General features: G+C 31.5%; 1 protein-coding gene across 4 annotated transcripts in view; it reads right to left on the bottom strand.

Moving 5' to 3' along the window:
* LOC118191108 (ubiquitin carboxyl-terminal hydrolase 25-like) overlaps positions 1-24112 on the bottom strand; it is a 159402-nt gene that overhangs the window by 100859 nt on the left and 34431 nt on the right. For 3 of the 4 annotated variants that reach the window (XM_085814212.1, XM_085814214.1, XM_085814215.1), the window contains exons 3-7: positions 19599-19795; positions 8726-8891; positions 7068-7151; positions 1131-1277; positions 180-268 (exon numbers count right to left, since the gene is read on the bottom strand). In XM_085814212.1, coding sequence (XP_085670338.1) covers positions 180-268; positions 1131-1277; positions 7068-7151; positions 8726-8891; positions 19599-19795 — 683 coding nt within the window. The remainder of the gene's footprint in view (positions 1-179; positions 269-1130; positions 1278-7067; positions 7152-8725; positions 8892-19598; positions 19796-24112) is intronic. The other variant, XM_085814213.1, reaches the window with a different exon arrangement.

The following is a 24112-nucleotide window of genomic DNA, read 5'->3' as shown; positions in this document are numbered from 1 at the left end:
AGAACGGGAGATATAGCACTGTCCTTTTTTTTTTTTTTTTTTTTTTTTTTTTTTTGAGCAGTGTACATATTATGATGAAAGCATAACTGTGGCTTGTGACATTAAATGCACTTATTGCAATTTCAAGTCACTTGCATAATGGAAACAATTTTGCAATAGCAGAAATAATCTGAACTTACCCATTATCTCCTATATTTTGTGGATAAGAGTTCATTTTAAATGCTTCTTCTAACCATTCCAGAAGTTTATGGCTAAATTCACTAACATCCTAAATGAAAGAAAATTCAAAATATTGGTATCAATAATAATTAAAAATAATTATAATATAATAATTTAACAGTCAATAATAATTTTCCACATTTATTCTTAATGTTAAAATAATTTAATATTATTACAATAATAATTTAATAATCAATAAGTTTTCCCATTTATTCTTAATGTTCACATAAGATTGCATTTTATACAATAAAATTCCATCATGATATACTTCATTAAAATGTAACAACTAGTACAGTACAATAAGTCCAAACATAATATATTGTATTAAAAATAGAACAGTGCAAAACAAAATTAATGAACATGAAAATAAGGATCGAGATAGCACAGTGCTTGAAACTGTAATGAAAAAAAATTGTGGGCTAGTTCTGAATAATTTTATTATAGCAAATAAATTATATATATTCGACTTAGTTTGTCTTATTTGCTATTAATGGATTAGTACTGTTAATTGATTACATCTTTTAAAATTGTAGGCATACACTGTTGTTTAATTCTGAATGAAATTAAACATGGACAATTAGATTGTTAAGAAAATAAACTTACATTATAAAAAAGGCAATAAAATGTTCAAAAATAATAAAAATTTAAAATACTATTATATAACTCAAATCTTTCTAATTGATTTCCCACTCACATGGCCATGCATGATGAAAAGATCATAAATATATTTATTTAAATAGGAAAATACAAGAAAAATTTCTTCTCATAACTTTTCTATCCATATAATTAACAGCTGATAATCTACTGCAACATATACTAAATGAGAATACTGAAAGCAATATAATTACATAAAATTCTCACTCCATTTCTTGTTTAAAATCAAGAGATTTTGCATATAAAAAAACACTAACTTGTTGGGAATCAGTTCCACTACTATCAGGAAAAGCTTCTTTAAATTCTTCTAATGCATGAGATGGATCTACATATTTTCGCTTTGAACATAATAAAAGAGCAAACAATTTTCTTAATTCTTGCATGAATGCAAGATTCCGCCTTTCCTAGAAGAAGGGAAAAGAAATATAAATAAAAACATTAAAAATCAATAACTCAGTAAACCACATACTTGCTTGGTAAAACTATATTTTAGGGTACCCTTGACGAAACTTGGTGATTTTTGCCGGTACATGGATACCGAGTTGGTGCAATTCTTTGTCTTGTTATCTTGGCTTTGTGTTACATCGACCTATTTTCACCTAAAAAAAAAAAAATCTCAGAATTGCACAAAAATGGCATTGCGCACTCCCTTGACTTTATCCATATACACATCAACCTATTTTCACTTTAAAAAAAATCAGAGAACTGCACAAACTAGGCTAAATCGCCGCTACACAAAGATAAAATAACAAGACAAAGAATTGCACAAACTCGGTATCCATGTACACATCGACCTATTTTCACTTAAAATAAATTCCAGAATTGCACAAAAATGGCATTGCAAACTCCCTTGACTTTAGCCATGTACACATCGACCTATTTTCACTTGAAAAAAATATCAGAGAATTGCACAAACCATGCCTTATGCAATGCCTTGAGTTTGTCCATGTACACATCGATATATTTTCATTTAAAAAGTCAAGGGAGCACCCAATTCTACAGTAGAGGCAAACAAAAAATACATAATCTCAATAAACTACATTTTAAAGCAAACAATAAAATAACATAAAAAGGGGAAAACCTGTTATGCATTTAAGCAATACACAAAGTAAATATCCACTTACCTTATTTAGTCTGTGGCACAAAAAATTCCTTAACAGCATCCAAAAACTTTCTAAAATTATCTGAACTAGAATCCGTATATCAGCGTCACCACATAAATTCACAAAAATAAGAGTCAAAAATATACTAAGTAGTTTCAGACTGTCAGGAAAATGGCTACTAAGTAAACCTTCATTTACACACCAGTCAATTAATGTATTCCTCTTTCATTCCAAATCATACAGAAACTTCAAATGAATCTTACTACATTCAGCTATTGTACCGTCTAAACAATGAAACAAGCAATGTACTAAGCAACACACACCACAAAAGCCCTTGCAAAATATCCCATGATTCAAAATTTCCCAGAATAATGCAAATGATTATGTCATAATAGGGTTTCCATAAATGATACAACTTTGCGATGATACAAGAGGTACTCTAAAGTCAACTCTAACCACTTGCTTTAGTAAATGATTTCTTATGAACAAACACATGTACATAGACAGATCCAAAAAATTCTGGTTTGATACACTTCTAAACGACATGCAGAAAATGTGTCCAGTTTATTTTTTCATATGAACATCTTGAACTTTGATACACTTTTCACATCATTTAATGAAAAATTCTATGCTCCAGGAAAAGCAATTTGAAGATCTGTCCACAAAATGTTCCATAATCGGCCTTTCCATGCCATCTTCATCACCAAATGTTTTCTATACAAGTCAGATTTCGTATTAGAGAACAAGGAAATAACCAGTTGAAATTAAATCTCAGTTGTAAGGGGAGATGGATACCTCAAACCTACTGCCAAAAGGAGTCTGAAGTATCCAACTTGTAAGTTCAAGAAGAATGCACAAAATAGTTGTTTCAGACAGATCTAATCTTGCTGCTGTCCCCTCGACTATTAATCTTCAATCATTATTTCTGCCTAGACATGAGCAATATCTTCCAATGTCAATGCCTTGAATGCTAGACTTTTACAAGAACAATCTGCGGACAGGAAAAAAACGCATCACCACACATATTACCCAAGCATAGTCTTATTTCTTTGGGAATGACACCTTCTTTAGTTGAAAACTTAATCATAGAACAATATTTAATTTCAGAATAAATTAAAACATCACTTTATCCAATAAACAGTCAAAAAAGAACAAAGATGATTTCACTAGTGAAACTTCCAAATTTATACATTTAGTGCTGCCACTATACACCTGCAAAAAGAATTTATTGCCAAACAACATTTTATATGCGAGGCCAGAAATTTTGAATCTACCTATGTTGCTACAAAGTTCAGACAAAAGTTTTCAGTTGCTTATGAAAGAAAGCACATTTGAAATTTAACTGCATCGTCGACTGTTTTAGCCAACAAGTACACATTTGGGCAGAAATTCCTGGATTTCATATCTAAATATAGAAATAATAAAAGATTTTAAGCAATATCTTATTTCACAGATGGACAAAACAAATTTTACTACATGTTTCACCTATATACTGCGATATAATGCTTGGATTTACTATTATCTGGTCCAGGCAAAGTAATGTGAGGAAATCAGGTTGTGACCATGCCTGACTGGCACAATCACCATCATGGTGTGGAGCAGTGAATATCATGTATCCATGGTAGAGGTGTACATCAATAAGGAAAATTCTATCATCACCACAGAGTGACTGCTCTGCACTTACTTCTGTCTTGTTTTTATTGTGAGAGTAAATGTTTTGAAGAGCAGGCTCAGATTTACAATAACATCTCATGGCAGATCTTGCAGCATACAGACATCACAGAAAATTGAAGCAGTGAGGTAAGATATCACAAGATCTCCACAGTAGCACATATAATGCTGCTACAGAAATTTCTGGCTGCAATGAATGCAAAATTTTACTTATAATGGTATCTATACAAGCTGATGATTGCACAAGAACTTGCAAAACATAACTGTTAACAAAATTGTTTCTATTGAGGTTACCTTGCAAAATGTTCCACATAATGTTATGCTTTTCACTGATGAACAACATTTTCATTTGTCAGTCTGTGAGCACAAACAGATCTTTCACTATGGGTTCAAACTAATGCTCAAATTAATCTTTGGCAATGCTATGAATACGGTACTACGGAGTGGTCTGCTATCACTGATTTTGATGTAGTATGCCTCTAATTTTTTTTTAGAAAAGTAGTTACTTTTCTGTTTCGCTGGCGCAAATCTCGCCAAGCAGACTTTATTGGCAACAACACACAGTACACACATAAAACATTTTAACAAATGTTAATTCTAAGATTTTTTTATTTCGATTTTTTTAATCATTTAAAATTTTGTAAAAAGCTGAAAAAACACACAATAAATTTGTAAAAGACATTAATTTAAGAATTTACTATGCTTTCATGGTTCAACATCCTGATTCGTCGGTTCATACCATCTGACCCCAAGTGATCTCATCTTACGTAAACTACGCTACAAAAATCCAATTCTTTCAGTAATTATCTACATTAATTTCAAGTTAAATCTTGATTTGGAATACAAGTTTAAATGCAAGAATTATTTCAATTTGTACGAATAGCTTACTCTGAAATTATGTAAAACCGCAGTGCTTTACTTCGCTAGTACGTTCTCATTAGAATTGATGAGCCTTTGCCTTTTCTATATATTTGCCTTTGGGTGAGCCATATGATTGCATCCTAATTGACTTAATTACTGCGAATGGACTTGGGACATAACACTGAACTATCTAATAAAAATTCTATGTAATTGTATGACAATATTGGAAAAAAAAAAAAAATAATAATAATCATTTTGATAAAAAAAAATGGCTGTGAATTGTTTTGAAAATGAGGCGTAAATGGTTACCAGAAAAGATATTCCGTTTGGCATCAGTTTTACCATTATTGACGATTTTATCGACTGCGCTGGCAAAACGGAAAAGTACCGAAAAGTACTATAGCATCTGATCATTATGCAAATTTCTGCAGCAGCAAGTGAATAAATGTGGCCATTTGGCTGGGTGGTTTTAAAAAGCGGTACCCCAACCTAGACTTACATGGTGTGTATAGACCTACATATTAATGAAAATGTTAAATGAAATGGGTATTTACATATTATCCTGTCTGTGAGATTGCTGCGAAGCAACGTGATTTAGCAACATTTATGGATAAGTGTGATGTTACAAAACACTCATAAAATTTGTGCTTTCATTTGACATAATCCCAATCCATTCCATGTCAGCCACATAGAATTCCGGTTCATTAACAACTAGTCAAGTGAATTAACATCTATCGAACAGGGAAAAGAATGTGGAACGAACAGCAATGATTGCGAAAAGATTGCACTCATAGGATTCTAGACAGAACTTCCAGTAAAATCAGGGGGCGTAAAAAATAATAGAAACTGGCGAGTGCCTCTTTATGAAGCTCTAAAATCAAGCCAGTTGAATACTTTTGCAGCAGTGGCTATTTGGTGGATTGTACAGAGAGACTACCAAATGTTTTATTGAAAGATTTCTAGATAGAAATGTGGCTCAGAATTCAGAGGAATGATTGACGCAGTTTGGGCTGATACCCACAACTTTCAAAGTTCAACTTCCACAATCAACGGGATAATATGTATGTACCATGAAATGTTTCTAGGGCATCTGATCTCACTTTAAGGTAGCATTCAATGGCCAGTTCATGCATCTGATCTTGCACTTTGCAGATGATTTCTGTGAGGATACCTAAAGACTGAAAAGGAAATCCAAACGTAACCAATGAAAGATGCTAACACATAGGATATCATGGTAACGGCAAGGATATCATGGTAAGATGACTAGGAGGGTAATGCAGAAATCACAATGAGATTTCAGAAATTTATATACAGTGTAAGTCAGCATTTGGACATTTTCAAAACAAACTACTCACACAAAATAGCGAATTGCTGCACTTTCAAACTATTATTCATTATAAATATGCAATGGAGCAGAATATTTTGTTATTTGTAAATGTGAAGCAAAATGGTAAATCTTTAAATTTCCAACAGTGAAATAAAATTCTGCAGAACTTCTATCAATGCTTTGTTTATTATATATGAAGTATTGGAGTTATTTCTGCCATACTCTTGTAAGGTTCTTACTGTTAAACTAATAACAAGTTATTATGATTCTGATCTATATTCTATAATAACAAGTTATTATGTTTTCTTCTTTCCATATTCCTCACAAGAATGCACATTAGCTTTAGAGTATATAAGTTGAGGGTTGTAAATCTTAGTCAAAGAAAGAGTTTCTGGCACTCGCATTATGCCGTTAGAATTTTGCAAGCTCCATCTGAATGCGATTATTCTAGTTTTTGCATTCTCTCACAGCTAATGCTTTAAAACTTATGCACGGATAAGAGATACAGAACCAGTTTAGTTTATTGCATGTGTTACTAGGCTACTTTATCGAGGTTTAAATTTATTTGATTGTTATCGCTTAATATACTTCGCCACAGGTAGTAGTTTTCATCTGTAGTACAAGTTATGCCTTTTAAAATTAGAGTTCCGATTAAATAAAAAAAAATTATTTAAAATGTTCTCAAAGCTTTGTTATAGTGTTTCAGACATAGTGATAACTTGCCAAGTCATCTAATAAGGTTGTAGGATTTAAATTCAATTTTCCAAGTGATTGCCACTTTATACTTTGTATTAGATTATTTTTTAAATTATTTTATTCTTCAAAAAATGTTATTTTCAAGCTAAATATTTTTCACTATATGTTACTTGAGCTAACGTGTTTTGTTAAGAACTGCATCAAAACAGTCATCTTTGTCAGTATTCAATGGATTAAAAATCAAAAAATTAATTGATCAAAAGTAGAAAACTTACAGCAAGCACTACATTTAACATCAAACCTGCTGCAGCATAACAAGAAAAAATACTGACTTTTTACAAAGAAGAAATTAATTTTTGTTCTGAAAATTAAATATCTGTATAGATTCTCAAAAATAATGCACTATTTTCTTATGCTTTTTCCCCAAATTTATATAACTTAAAATTATTATATCATTCAACTTCTAAAAAAATGAACTTGTTAAATACATCATCACTGTAATAAAGCTTAGCTTTTATTTAAATTTAAGAAACTACCTTGGCATCAGGTGCAATCATATTCCAATCTCTTGGAGAATAACTCAGAACTAACCTTCTGAAAATAGGAAGATGAAACAAAGACTGAAAGGGAAAATATATAAAAATTTAAAATGATGTTAAGCAGTTCATTATTTTGGAAAAAAAAAAAAAAAATATTTTGCCTATAATATGGACTAATTTAATTTTAAAAACTATTACAGTCTTTTACTTAAAAGAAATATAAAAAGCAAGAGTTTTAACATAAAATTTTACACAAAATGCTAATAACCAGAGTAGCATTAAAATTCTAAAGATTTCATTCTTCATTTTCAGTTTTCCTTAAATAATATGCAGGGTTGCCATAAAGTAAGTTTGACCTAAATACTAGTCCTATACAGTTGCACAATTCAGCAGATCAAAATGAAATTCAAGATGTGAGGATTGCATGATTTTCCCTGAGAATCACACAAATACCAATAATTACAGTTACATCAAAACAACAGATATAGAAAATTTCCAATGGCAATAATTAATTTACACATTTTAATGTAAACAGCACAGAAGAAGAGGGAGAAAAAAACTTTGGAACAGTACTTATAGCAAGCAATGTGCAAAACCACTAGCAAAGAATACAGCAGGAATGACAAATGAGGAAAGAGGGGCACAGACAAGTATGTATAATTTGCATCATGACAGGTCTAGCAAGACAGTAGAACTTCAGGTATAGTCAGGTATAGAATTTGTACAGGTATAGTCCCACTACACTAACTGTACAGTTCTTCCCCAGTTTCGATGAATAGTGGCTTGATAGATCCACCAAACACTGGAGATTACTTAAAGCTCACCAGTATTTTAATGCAGTTACAAGCTGAAGCAATGTTAGCACTTGCACATTCAAGTAGATATATATTAGGTACTGTCATACCTTGCTGCTTGTTAAGCTTCCATACTAGTACTGACAAAGAACACTAGGGGGGAAGGGGTCTGAGGGTTTCCACCTCTCTCTTTCCTTACTACCAACTACTCGAAGGACTTTCGGTTTGCATTTGTGAATTTTGAGTGTCCCTTGCTGCAGAAATAATTTACAGTTATTCATGCCTTCTGCAGAATTTTAACCTGGGTCTATCGGTACTGCCGTCAGCGTCACCAACCACTGTACTGGTCGAGCAGCAGCAGCCCAATGACACTGAGACTGCACATACCAATCAGGCATGAAATCACAAGCATTAACCACACAACCCAAGCTGTTATCGTTTTATGTGATAAGTCTATATAGCATATCACAACTTTCTCTATAACTGTGACTAGAATATTGAAATATACTTATATTAAGCTTAAGGGCTATTTGCATATGAAAATGAATGTTTTATGGAGAATTTAAAAATAACAACTAGCTCGTATATAAGCTACACACATACACACACAGAAAAATCATAATAATAATAATAAACCAACCACTTGCTGAAAACTAAAATTAAAATGACCTAAGAATATTTTACCATATTCAGCAAACAGTCAACAAACACATCTTTTAATTACAGAACACTACACTATTAATTCAGGTATAATATATTCAGTTTAATTAACTATAATGAAATCATCAGTATAAATATTACAGTTTTGATGATTAAAAACACAAGGTGAAATTGCTCAAGTAAAACTGCATAAAATATTACCTGTATAACAGCTGAAAACCAGCATGTGTTTCCTACATTTTTCAGACCCACAGGCCAATCTCCATTTCGTTTTCGGTCATGAGGGTTCAAGGGATCTTGCCATACTTCTCCTCTTTTCCTTTTTGTTCCAACTGCTTTTGTTTCAGCGAGACTTGCTTCTACAACTCTATTTTTTACACAGCAACAAAGAAAGGAATTACTTAGCAACATTATGTATGAATATAATATAAACCTTTTATTAGGAATGGGAAAAAAAATCAATACATCATTTTTAATAAATGGTATAAATCATTTATTAAACCTGTAATCAGTTAACATTAACATTAAGAATATAGAAAATTTACATGCTACAGTTCCAAGATTTTACTCGAAAAGGATTTACTTAAATTTGGTTGACATCTTTTTTAAAACAATTCTCCTGAAATTTTAACACTGCCAAAGCAGAGCAGATGTCCTTTCCTTAATGGCGATTCAATATTGCCTATAATTTCACATGGATTTCACTTAAAGTGTCATATCCCTTTGGTTTCAATTTCATTTTCATAAAATAAAATTAGTCAGAGGGAGCTGTTTCGTGAAAAAATAAAGGGTGTAGGATTAAAAAAGTTCAGAAATTCTTGAAAAAGAGATTAAAAAATAAAAAATAAAAAACAGTCCAACATGATTTGTTGCATCCAATTTTTCATACACTTACAAATTTGCAATAGCTGCAAAAATTAACATCAAGAATATAGAAAATTATAAGCCGAGTTCACTATATCAGTGTTTGGCTGTATGTAAGTATATTTTTGTACTTCTTATACGATAGGCTTTCACATCTATGAGTTGGGATGGATTTTAAAACTAAACTCTGTTGATAATAACAACAAAGCAAAAAATTAACATATACAGCAGCATGCAGTGTTTTCCAAGCCAGATTATTGTGCATTAGTGAATCAATTAAGTGGATAACTAATCACTGTTCATTAAGTTGTAGCTTTCTTATTTCCACTGATTCTCTTACATCCTTATATTCTCTTATGAATACTTTCTCCTGTTATCAGTTAACTTTCATCTCTCATGCAATTCTTAAAGATCTTAATAATAAAAGTGTTGATGTGTCTTTTCATGTACATGGTCATACTGACAATCTAGGAAAGGAAAAGACTGACTGGTTGGCAGAACAAGCTACAGACCTTCAAAATAAGCTCACAGTGACATTAAATCATTCTTCAAGAAACAGAGTAAAACAATTATCAAGCAGAATGAATTACACAGAAATTCTCCTACTGCCTCGCAGTAGACTAAATTATTTTTTCCTTCTATTCCTCACAGACTCAAAAATAAACATCCTTTTCTGCAATTTTGAAATTACTAAATTTTTAACTGTGTGCGGTAATTTCAATTCATATTTAAAGACAGTAGACATACTTACACAGTACACATCGACCATGAGACTGTTACCAAGCAGTGCGATTTAGCACCAATTATAGATAAGCCCACACATACCAACACATTCATAGCATTTGCACTTTTGTTTGACATAACACCAACTGACTGTTAATAAGCTATGTTTTGCTTTTATGAACAAGGATATATATTGTTATTGCCTATACCTTTTTCCTTGCATTTAAAAAAATTCAATATAGGACCTTTCTTCTGCAGAACAGCAGGCAACAGATTATTTTCAATGTCATGGGATCCTACTTTATATTAAAAAAATAATAATAATAAATAAATAAAATAAAACATGTATTAATGGATAGAATATGTTCAGCTGAATATGGGCGACAAAACAGTAATCTATTACTGATTTGTCTACTACACCTATGGAAAGTTTGTATTCATAGTGTTCTAAACAGAGTTCCTGGTATAATCAAAGAGCCTAATAAATAACAGAAATAAACAAAAGCCTTTTTATGAAATGCAAAAATGAAGTGGGACGAATACTGACTGCTTATTAAATAAAAAAGCATCAGTTCCTTTAGCATTACGCAGGAACAATTAGTACAATCTTGGTGGGATCTCCACCAACTTCATGATTGATGGGATAATAGTAAGTACCCTAAAGAGTTTGGGCTGTGTCAATATGAACTTGCAGATGCAGCTTCAGGGCAGTGCAAAATGTCGAACATTTGTTGTTCTATTGTTCAAAGCTTACGAAAGGAAGAAAAGAACTCATTTCACAGTTAAATTCTTTTAAATATTAAGTTTCCTCAACTCCATGTTCAAGAAAAACAGCATTCTCCTCTTTCTGTATATTTATTTCTTAAGTTTCATCTATGAATTTATAACTTTTTATTTCATGTTATGTTACATTCCCCCCTTCCCTCAGTAAATATGGTATGATGCTATGTGCACAAACAGTTTATATATTCTTAAAATTAATATATAGAGAGAGATAGATGTGTAACAAAAATAAATCCTGCAGAAAGTAAAGTTGATTATTAAAACACTGAACTACATCATCTTTAACTCGGTATAACGTATAATGAATGAATCGGAAAGAACAGAATTATATTCTACTTTTTACTACATATTTTAGAAAAAGATTTTTCATAGCAGAAATAATAAAACATTTATTTTCATATAAATTAAACAATTTATAATCTTTAGGAAATCTATGAGTATCTTTTCTTCTGTTTTTTAGCATGTTTGTTCCAAAAATACCCAACCCTGATTCAAGGCATAACGTTGCATTTGACTAAAAATGAAGCGCCAAACAATATAATTCTAAACAATAAAACAATGTTCAAGTTTTCTTCAAAGATCAAGTAACTGATTTCTTTTTTAAGTGATATCAACCACAGTAAGTTCACTACCATTGTTCATATTTTCCCTCCAGCAACCAATAGTTAGTTGCCCTAAGTGTTAATGCCCTAACTGCCCTGTCTTTATCTAGGTGTTTTGCCAAATTAACTCTGTAACTAATTAATTAATTGTGTTTGTGTCAGTAGTTAGTTACTGGTGGTTATTTACTAACCACTAGTGGTTAGTTACTGGTAATTAATGCCTAATTCATCTAACTGTTGGTTAGTTGTCCCTTTTTTAAATAAGTATCCAAATAGACTTACATGGAGCAATTTAACCACTTGCACTAAAAAGACATGCCACGCACGTCAAGATGCTTTTGTCTCAAACCGCGAGCGACATGAATACCACGTTGATAGGCATTTATCGAAAAAATGAAAATAACGTGGTGCACACGTCTCCTAACAACGAGATTGTTTATTTCTCGAGTTACAGCTCTGGAGACACTCGCAGATGCGGAGCGGCGTAAATGAGACGCTTTACCGTTTGTTATATTGTAGCGCACGGCGCCGCAAACATGAAGTTTAGTCGTAGCGCAAGTGGTTAAAAACACCTATTATATCTAAGAATGCTTTATAAAAGCTCCACAAAGCCCTTTCAGAGTCTTCAGACCTGATCTGGTAAGATTCATACAGAACTTCACCCATGTTAATTACTTGAATTTGCCAGGAAAGTTGAAAAATTGTTTCAATAAGTCACAAAATATATATAAGCAAATAAAAGCATAATCTATCACTAAAAAGAAACGAGTAATTGGTAGCAATGACCTTCAATACCCTGAATACCTGTTTTGAGCCATACCTGTTGCTGAGAGCAAAACATGAGAACTTTTAGATGCTACCTTACATGCTTACTTTGAGTTTGAGTTACTAGTTTTACTTTGAGGTAAAATGCTTAAAAGGACACAGATAAAGATAGTTTAGCAATTATGACAGCAAACTTATTTAAAACTACACCACAGATGGAAGAGCTGCATGATTTACATGCCCTAGCATTACTCATTGAGTACACATTCCAAAAGAACTTCATCCACTTCATGACGCAACTCACCTTAGGGATAATGTGTTGTTGCAGTAGTACGATCTCGCAAGATGGGGTATTTTAGGTTGTTAAGCCTAGCTTTTAAGAAAATTCATTAAAAATATTTTTTATCAATTGTTTTGATTTTTCTTACAATGGTATCTAGGAGTAATATAATCGTAAATACACAATACCAAGAGATTCTAAAATAAAATTTAACTAAAACCAAAATGCAATATAAAATATTTGACTCGTCTTGATGAAATGCTGTAAAAAACTTACTTAAATCTACCATATGCAAAAATAATAAAATATACAATTAAATATTATAGTATAATTTCATAATATTTACTTTTCAAAATTTAGCAAATATTTCATTATGGGCCAATGTGGTAAACCTAACACAGTTCATGAGTTTGATTTCATGCAATTCACAAGTTTAATTAACAATTCACACAATTGATAAGTTCCATTTCTTTTTCACAGGAAATAAATATTTATTAAAAGCTCCCCCCTCCCTGCTTACATGGATTTCACAATTTGGGAATTTTACCACAGATAAATCAAAGTTTGAATTTTACCATAGATAAATCAAAGTCTGAATTAATGTATTTTAAGCAACAGGCATCAGAAAAAATAAAGAGCTATGCTTGAAAGATCATGACATAAAACTCAGTTTTGAACAAAACGCCGTGACATGTCGTTGCAGGAAATGATCTTGCAATAAGAGAAAAGGAACAAATTACAACTTAAGATGAACCATAATAATAATGTTGATTGGAACAGTTGCATGCAGGAGGTTTGCAAAACAGCTTTAATAGCCCAGCCAACAGTGAAAATTGGTGGTAGTGACAAGGTTGCCGAAATAAACGAAATACTTTTCACTAGGAGAAAAAGCCATGTTGGGCGGGTTCTTCCACAACAATGGGTTTGCGACTGATTGTGAGGAGACTCCAATGAACGCTTTTTATTTGCAGTTCCTTTTGGTAAGGCACATAAATCAGATGAAATGCAAGACGGTGGCTTCGAACACTTATTTACCACAAATTTATTTCACTTTGTTGTACCAAAAAATGAATGTCACACCCAGAGGGTAGAGCATCTGTGAGGGAAGTGCAAAATGGCACAACAAACGGCATCGCGGCATGGCTCAACAACACCTCGAATCCTACTTGTCCGAGTTTATGTGTCTACAAATGCATTAAAAAAATAAAATTTTTTCTTCGATGTTGGAAGATATTAAAATTTTAATGTATCCTCAATATATTAATAATTAAAGATCTAGATTTCAGATTTTTTCCCTTATTTCATGTTTGATTTGATGGAAAAAATTTAAACATCGCCAATGCCCCCCCCCCAAAACGGAGTAGTGCCCTTTTTTTAATAAGAACGCAAGAGCTGCATAAAAAAAAAAAACCTAGGTATGATACTTTTTTTCTACTATTAGTTCCCTAATACTGTATTTTTGTTTATATACTGTTTTAGATGCATACACATATCACAGATATTAATGTAATATGTGTGTAAATAATATATTTGATTTTTCGGTATTTTTCCATTATGCGCCTGCCCCGCATTTTGTTGGGTTTTTTAACTGCTAACAGTTTTAGTTATAAGAATAGTTTATAAGATGACAAGTACACAGATGATGGTCAATAGATCATCCCTTGCTACATGCCAAAAAAGCAGCAGGTTCACAAGAATGCTATGTTTAACATATAAAATTTTAATTAAAATAAATTTATTTAACAATTCATCTACATCTGGGGTACGACACCATTTTTCAATTTGCTTCCCTCATGAAATTCCTTCTTTAATTCGTTGGTTTGTATGTTTTATTTATTATTTTACTGTAGCAGATTTGAAAATTTGGCAATGAACAAGCGGCAAATATACCAATTATATTCTTTCAAGATAAAGGTGTTATCCATAATGAAAGACTGTATTTAAATAAGCATCCAATGGAAGTCAAATATTTGTCGAAAGATAAATGGTTCTGGCATGCACAGAAAAGACAAGATTCCAAAAAGGAACTCGGTTTGAGAATTCACACATATTATTTCTCATCAATCTACAATTTATTTATTTGTGATGCAAAGAGTGACCTCCATTGACTTTTGTAAATGGCAACTACAATTAAATGAAAACACGACAATGGACTGGAACAATTATCTCCAAGAGGTTTGCTGCAATTCTTCAATGTGTCATCATAAAACTAAGATCAGTGGTACCAACAAAATCATTGAAATTTTTTTCACAAAAAGGAAACACAATGTAAGTTGCATATATCTGCACAGTGGGTTTTCAGAGGCTTCTGGCAAAAAATAATAATGATTAGCTGCAAGATATGATCACTTCACGGTGAATCATTTAATTTTATTGGCCCTGTCACGGGGTATCATACTCATTCTAACAAACGTTTTGGGGGCAGTAATAAATGGAAAAACCAATACCGAACAGACACTGTCAAATCAACACTTTAATTTTCTCTTAAAACAATTCATGTGGCATTGCCTACATCCAAAAACTGAAATGTTGTCTACCATATTGGAAGATATTCGTGATATTCGTACATTCACGTCTCTTATGTTACGTTTAGTATTATTTATTGCAGCTTTTTTTTTTTTTTTTTTAGTAATTAAGAATGAAAAAATTCTTTGTATTAATAAGTTGCTATCTATGAACTACTTTTAAACTAAAAATTGTTTACGATTAAAAAGTCTGCCAAAATGTGTGGTATGTGCATAATGGAAAAGTACCAATTTTTAAATATATTCTGTAGAAAGAATTATATATTTATGTATTTTTTACCAATTTTTACTGATACATACATGACACTTGTAAATATAAACAGCTAAAATTAAAATTTTCAGTTAACTCTTTGAAATCGAGACTCTTCGCTAACCTGTATCCTCAAAATACCGAACCGCCCGAAATACTTTTCCAGTTTCCAGCAATTTTCTCCCCTCCCCGTCCATTAACGCAGAAAATAGGTGTGAAGATTTCGAATGACATTCTTTGTACTTTCTGACAAAGATTCCATTAACCTTTGACCCCGTTCTTTATAACCTATTTTGAAGGTCAGACAAACAAGCCTTTCTGGCTTTGTTATGATCATGACTGAGATTTTGTTTACTTCCCTTATTTTTATAGGAAGGATTAAATTGATTAAAAATAAATCTAATCCTTAAATCTTTTAAACTTCACTTTTATTGCAGTTTAAAATTTATGAAAAAAATAGCTCTGGTTTAAAAAGAGTAGATATTTTGTCATAATTCTGTTAAGTACTGAAATATTCCTGGGTTTTTATAGAGGATATAAAATGGATCCCGCTAAGCAAAATACGTATATTTATTACTATCACGTGCAACGTAAATATGAGCCAATTTTCATTGGGAAAATCACTCCCATTGCCTTCGCCAATCCTCTTGTACTTATATACAATAGGCTACTTTAACACCCCGTAATGAATATAATATAAATAAATAATTTTCTTTTTTAAAATTTCATTTTTACAGGAATTTCTTGTTTTTTTCTTTTATTGAACAGAGGATTAAGATTTCACTTCATGTACTTTCTTTCTCTTCATGTTAAGTTGCTATTTTTTAGTTAATGTGGTGTGTTATTTTTTCATTTTAGTTTATTTCACTTTGTTTTTCCTTTTCCAAAAATAATGAGGATCTTTTCATTTGTTGATCAGTTGTTTGATTCCATCTTTGTGAGGAATAAACCTTAGTTTATAGACATTTTTTATGATTTTACTTATTGTACAAGTTTTAAAGCGCGTTTATAAATGTCATTGTTTTTCCATGTTTTCATTAACGTAGTTATATATGTATATTATTATTTCTTTATATAGGTAAATATGCATATGTATTTTATCACTCATATAAATTTGTAGCTAGATATATGCATACATAAATGTGCCCCTTGCATTAAACGTGTCTATGTTTATATATATATTGCTGTTCATTCCACATTTATACACGTTTTTCTGATGGTGCAATAACGTTTTCACTTTTTTGAAATTGGATACTGTTCTGTAATCGTAACCGAATCAGAAATATATGAGTGTATGCACATGTGTATGTATATGCATATATGTGTCTATGTATATACACACATATTCCTACTTACAGTATATACATGCATACATGAAAACACACATCCATCCATCCATACATACATACATACATACATAAATACATTTCTGAATCCGGTCTTAATAAGATAACTGTACCTGAAATTGCATGGCCTTTTGTGGTCCTGAAAAGAGACTTTTTTTTATATTTTAGCAACTGAAATTCAAAGGCTAAACGAATGTTTTGCACAAGCACATTCTGCATATAACACACTCCCAAGAACTTTCAATATACCTCTCCCAGTTTGTCTTTTTTTCCTAATTATTTACATCGAACACAAGTGCAGTTATGACCATTAATTTTTCGACGTTTGTGATCATGAAATTCACTAGGCGAAAATATGCCTGAGGTTCGTTTTCAAAACAAATTTTGCGATGTGGATTCTTCAATCAGTTCTAATTTGAAGTCATATAGTTGCTTTGGTTGCTTTAGGATTGGATAGTTAGTGACTCTATGAACTATAAAAGTGTTATTCACTGCTGTGTCTAAAAGAAACCAAAATACATACATCCACCATTTTGAGGATTTTCTAGAAGCTGAGTAATATTTTCGATGCTGATCTGCTAGATCTACACCTTCCATATTCTTATTGTACTTGACAAATGCGGGTGGACATGGTACTATATTTTTTCAGAGCCTTTTCTCCTTGTAGTAAAAAAGGTTCATTTTTACAGTTTGTGGAAATTATATGTATCAATTTTTTATTAAGTCAGGATGAATAAAGTAAATTTGGCAGGCTTTTGCATTGCATAACTATGCTGTCATATTGATTTCGCAGCTTCATTTGCCTGATGTTCTCGGGCATGTTTTTCCGATTTGTTATCACAGTTCCAAATGATAATTGTCCAGATTTATATAACTCAAACATCAAGTCTATGCTGGTGAAAAATCTGTCAAAATATATTTCATGACCTTTGTTTTTAAGTGCTTTTACTAAGTGCATAACTACGTCATATCCTAAACCCTTTCCTGAACTTGGTATCTGATCTTTTTTACCACAATAAAGTTCAAAGTTGTAAGTATATCCTAAGCGAGATGTGCAGAGCATCCATATCTTTAATCCATGCTTAGCTGGTTTCATAGGCATATATTGCATGATCCCTAATCTACCTTTAACCGTTTGACTGCTACACGGCGAAAAAGCGCTGCGTTCATTTGTCTAAAAAACTGCGACGCAGTTAGTTATTTCAGAACGCACTTCTGTTACAAAGTATGCTACAAAAACTAAACATCCTAACAGATTTCTAAAGGGTAATGTATGCGTTTCCGCAATTTCTGCACTTGTAGATGGACAATCTAATTTTGTAAGAATAGTGCCCTTAGCTATGGGAAGTGAAGTTATTGGTATCTGGAAATGTTTAAATTTTTAAAAAATTTCTTCGATATATTTCTGCTGATGTATAAAAACCCCATTCTCATTCTCTAAGAATTCAATTCCAAGTAACGTTTTAGTTTTGCCTAATACTTTAAGATCAAAAAACTTACTCAGCTGTGAAATTACTTTATCTATACTATATTGATCGTTACTAAAAATCACAATATCATCTACATATAACAAGAGAATTACATTTGAACCCTTATAAACACAATTACACCATTGTATTTTCTTAAAATGTAGATTTTCTAAACTACTTTCAAATTCACAAAATCATTCACGGCCGATTTGATGTAGACCGTAAATGGCCTTGTGTAATAAACACACTTTATTTATTTGCATAAGGAAAAACTAAAGCCAACAAACGGCCCTCTTTTCCTCATGCAAAGACAAAAACAAAACTTACACAGAATTACAGTAGTTCAATTCTATTATATAAAAACACTTATTGTCTTTAAACACTGAGAACATCTAAACAAAACTTCCTTAAATTAACAGCAGTCGCCGTTTTTGTAAATAAGTCCGCAGTATTTAATTTACTGGTGATAAATTTAAGGTCAAACACTCCATCATTTACTAGTCTTCTAATAAAGTAATAATTTATGTCTATGTGCTTAGTTCAGTGATTTTCTATTGGCGATCTTGAAAAATCAATGGCAGACTTGATATCACAAATTAGTTTACATTCTCTTAAATTAAACTTTAAAATTTCATCTTGTAAGACATTTTTCATCCACATTAAGTCCTTCGCTGACCCTGATAAAGTGATATACTTCGCTTCCATGGTTGATAAACTTACACATTTGAAGAAACAACTTTACATATTGTAAAGGTGACGCACCAACATGTAAATTATGAATTGGTTCTGAAAAGCTGTTAAATGGGGACAAAATTATGGCATCATTATTAACATTAGCAGATCAGGTTTTTACTGGATTTTCGTTACACTTTTCTGAAACCTCTGCTTCCAGATTTGATTTGTGCTCATCTCCATCTACTGCTATAAATAATTCTTCTTCACTATCATTTATTTCATTTTCTATTTCTTTCCTGTCGCCGTCTTTTGATTCCAAATCTGACTCATCTGTATCATTAAAAAGAATAGCCTCAATTTCTTGTTAAGTTAAAACTTTGTGATATTTGCACATTTTGATTAAAGCTTAAAAGCACACTCTACGAAAAAAAGTGTCAACAACAAGCTATCAAAAGATAACAAACCTCTTAAGACAAGCTGTCTGCAGTAAGCTGATACAAAACATTGGGGAAATTGCACCTGCTACTGCATACCTTAGGGTGAGGGAAGAAAACAAGATTGCAATCTCGGCCGTTTTCGGGCGGATTGGTTGTGAAAGAATAAAACTATTACCAAATGTTTAAATCTTTTAAACTCATTTTCAAAGCTTTCTTTTTTATTTTTATGCAATTTTCATGTCTTTATTTTTTAAAATATATACATTAAAAGCAATTAACAGAAATGATTGTAAATTTTATCAATGATCAAAAATGGTTTCTTTATAAGTTATAAAAGTAATTCCAACTCACTAACCTGCTTATATCTTGATCTTCCATAGAAACTTGTCCCCCCAGAACCTTTTCCTGTTCTTTTAGAGACAGGGCAATAGCTTTTTTCAAGTCATCTTCTTTATCCGCACCATCATTTGTTAAGTCTATAACCCCAGCATTTGGAGATTGTGCAGCATCTTTTTCAGCATTCAGAATTGGCGGCTGTTGCTGCTGTTTCTGCTTTTGACACAAAAAGTAATTTTTTAGATATAAATCTTAATCATATATTCTATTAATGAGAACAGAAATTTAAAAAAAAAAAAAAAAAAGATATGGTACTTTTCCGTTTTGCTGGCGCAAATCTCGCCAAGCAGACTTTATTGGCAACAACATACAGTAAACGCATAAAAAAAGCTAACAAATGATAGTTCTAAGAATTTTGTATTTTAAAGGCATAAACATTTTAATATCATTTAAAATTTTGTAAAAAGCCAATAAGTAAAGATAATAAATTCCAAGTGATCTCATCTCATGTAAACTATGCTACAAAAATCTAATTTTCTCAGCAATTATCTAAATTAATTTCAAGTTAAATCTTAATTTGGAATACAAATTTAAATGCAAGAATTATTTTAATTTGTACAAATACCTCACTCAGAAATTATGTAGAACCGCAGCGCTTTACTTCACTAGTGCATTCTCGTTAGAACTGATGACCCTTGACTTTGCCTTTTCTATATTTTTGCCTTCAGGTGAGTGCTGTGATTGCATTTTAATTGATTTAACCCTTTCAGGATGGGTGTTCCATATACGCATTCTCTAAGAACGTCTCTTACAGCCGGGCATCCCATCCAGGCATCACTAGAGGTTATACTCAGAGGACGGGTGAATATCTTATTATACGCATTTTAAGCTGGAACGTTTTTTTTTTTTTTTTTTTTTTTTTTTTTTTTGAAGGCCACTAGATGACATCCTATGTCCATTACTTTTCAAATGAACACAGTTTTGTGTTCTTGACCTTGATACAGTCTGCCTGATTTTGATATTTTACTCATCAATTGTTGCAAGGGTGAGAGGGAGGGAAAGCGTAAACAGAGGTGGGCTCTTTAAATTGCCGCGTGCTAATATAACATTCGCGTGTCGGATTTATATCCAATTCCTTTTTTTTTATTCTATTACCCCTCCCTACAATGTATGGTCTTTTAGGGCTACTTATGTGGAGTTCTGTTATGTTTTGCATAGCATTCAGATATATTTCCATTTCTTTTCTCTTTTTTTCAGAAAGTCTCATCTCCAGTCTATTTTAGCCGGAAGGCGCTATTTATCAGAGTAAGAATACCCTCGTATGGTTAATTAACCATTTACTAATGCAGATGAGAGTGATTATTCATTTTCTAAGAATTTTGTATTTTAAAGGCATAAAGTGATACTTTTTCTAAGAGTTGGAAAGTGATACTTCTCCGTGCTTCGAGATTTACCACACTCAGTCTTCATTTTAAATTTTGTTACTTACTGTAAATAATCTTTATTGTGTTGTTTTATTAATTTTAAACTTTATTGATGGATTTTATCAAGTAAAACTTTGGAATAATTTGAATTCCGCTTCCGAAAATTATTTTATAAGATAAGCAATTTTTTAAGTACATTTTCATCTAAAATGAAGAAAAAAAAACATTATTAAGTACTAATTTTAACATATATAAGAGCTCAAGTAATAATCTAAAATGATACCAAAAATTACAATGCTAGAAGTGAAACTTTTTTCCCCCGATTTTTTTTAATAAAATTAGCTTTGCGATGCAAAACCTCCGTCCTGTACGGTGACTGCCTTTGATTCCCTTACGTCCCGCACGGTCATCTTAAACAAAGGTGCCAGTGCGAAAGGGTTAATTCTTGTGAATGGCCTTAGGGCACAAAATAGAACTATCTGGTAAAAATTCTATGTAATTGTATGCCAGTATTGAAAGAAACAATCAATCTGATTAGAAATGGCTGCGACTTGTTTTGAAAATGAGACGTAAAAGGTTACCAGCGAGGATATTTCGTTTGGCATCAGTCGTACCATTATTAGCGACTTTATCGCCTGCGCCGGCAAAATGGAAAAGTACCAAAGATAAATTAAATGTCATTTCACAATAATTCAAAATAGCTTTACAGAGAATGGCATACTTATGAGTCTGGGTCACATATTATTGGCAGTAAGCTTTTGAGACAAAATAGTAAAGAATCAAAACATAAAAAGTTAGTACCAAAAATTAAAATAAACAACAATTAAAAAAAAAGTTGAATTCACTTCAGATGGACTGCATGCAACGCAAAATGGGAAATATGGGGTAGGCATGGAGGAAATGCTCATAAAAACAAATTTTTGCTTTCATATATAGTACAAATGGAATGGATCATGCAAAAAGTTAATTACCTGAATAATGGCTTATCGACAGCATTTGTCATGAAACAAGTGAGTGGTTTTTGTTGTTTTTTTTTTAATTTTTTTAAAACAGATAGCAAAAACTTTAATAGAGGTAATTACAAATGTGATCAAGAACTTATTACAGATTTTTTGAAAGAATACTCAGTGCAGCAGCGTGGTTACTAAAATGTAACTGCAAATATTTTGCCGTCAAAAAATTATCACCAAGAATATGTGATCCAGTATAATCATTAACTATCCAGATTACATATATTCCGACAGGTGAATATCTTATTATGGAATAGAGAATGCATAGTAATACGATTACAAGGAAATACAACCAATAATACAAAACATGCATTCATAAAATCACTTATTCAAAAAAATATATTTTCATACACACAAGCAATCAATATATCGTCATATAATTTTACAAATACACACAAGCAATCAAATATATAGTCATATAATTTTACAAATATATAATTGCTGAATTTTATAAGCATTTAATTATAAATTATATGGTAACTATGTATGGAACTATTCCAACCACATCATGAACAGATGTATAATTTAAATATATATAATGTTTAATGTGCACAACATCTAAGCTGTGTACGATGGCAAGCTTAAGCGATTTTTTATAAACCATCTGAAGGTTATCGATATCTACTCACCTGCGTTGACAGATTTACTCATTTGCCAGAAGCTTTTTCCATTCAGGACTTTTCTGCCGACTCTGTGGCTCAATAATCCATCTCCGGTTGGATTGCACGATTTGGAGTACAATCAATTGTGACAATTGATTAAGGTCAACAATTCCAGTCACACCTTTTTGCTTCTCTAAACATCTATGCTTGGAATAAGCTGAATTCGCACTTCACCATATCATCCTCCCACCAACGGCTTAGTGGAACATTTCCACCGTGACCTAAAGGCAGCTTTCAAGTGCCATAATGACACCCAGTGGACTACATCACTCCCTCCTTTGCTTCTTGGGTTACGATCTTCCTTCAAGTAAGACCTTGCAGGTACATCTGCTGAACTTCATTAAATTTCAGAAATATACCTTGTAACAAAATGGAGATAATTTTTTTCACAGTCAGAACTAATTTTTCATACCTGTTGAGTCACGTAAATTATGTCAAACTTGTAGAGATTCATAGAGAAATATTAAAACTGAGTCTATATTATACAGTAAATCTCGCAAATATTTCGTTTTTTATTTCTAAAGAGATGTATGATATTCATTGTTATCGAATAATATTAGCATTTACTCCTAATACTCTTTTAATGGAATCTGTGATAACCCTTTACTAAAGTTTAAACAAATGAATGCAGTTTATACAAAATGAACTCTCAAACACTTCGGACAGTTAGCTCTTCAAATTTCATTAAACAGGGTTCGTACACATTTCCTTACATGAAAATTAAGGACTTTTAAGGACCATCAAAGAAAAAATTAAGGACCTATCAGCAAACAAAAAAACAAATAGAATAAAGCAATTATCCATACAACCGACTTCATGCTTGTAATTTCACTTTAAGAAACTAACAGAAGTGTGTAACTCCCTACAAGTTATGAAGTAGATAACATTAAATTAGGAACATAATTTCTTTAAAAACATGTATAAGTGTATTTTACACTAATAACAGTCACTATTTTAGAGATTTACATGATTATTATTAACTTATTTGATATTTATTTAAACACAGTCAACTACTATTATAATCACAATGTAAGAATATTTTGCAGATTAAAATAACTGATTTGTAAACATACAATTTATTTTCTTGGTTTTTTGAAAGATACTAGAATAATAAACTGTACAATAAAAGATACAAAACATTTGTGCTTTTTTTAAATCTGAAATCTTTTCAGCTATTTTAACATCTAATTTATTTATGTCTATTTCCTTTTCTTTACTATTCTTCTAAGTTCATTTGCTTTGATAAACAAATCAATGTTCATGCTGGTCTCAGCTTCATCTGCTAAAGCATCTACTTCTTCATTAATATCTTTAATGTCCCTTTGAAGAAATTTTTTCTTCTGCTTCATATAATCAATTTCTTCCTCAATGATATTTCTTTTCCTCTTTGAATTTTCAGATTTAGTTAAAGATTTTTGTTCTTCTAAATACTGCATA

The sequence above is a fragment of the Stegodyphus dumicola genome, chromosome 3 (genome assembly GCF_044657685.1).
Source record: "Stegodyphus dumicola isolate Sdum_Otavi_A_Nest chromosome 3, ASM4465768v1".
NCBI lineage: Eukaryota > Metazoa > Arthropoda > Arachnida > Araneae > Eresidae > Stegodyphus > Stegodyphus dumicola.
The sequence above is the reverse complement of the archived record's forward strand: the minus strand, read 5'-3'. Positions and strand labels throughout refer to the sequence as shown.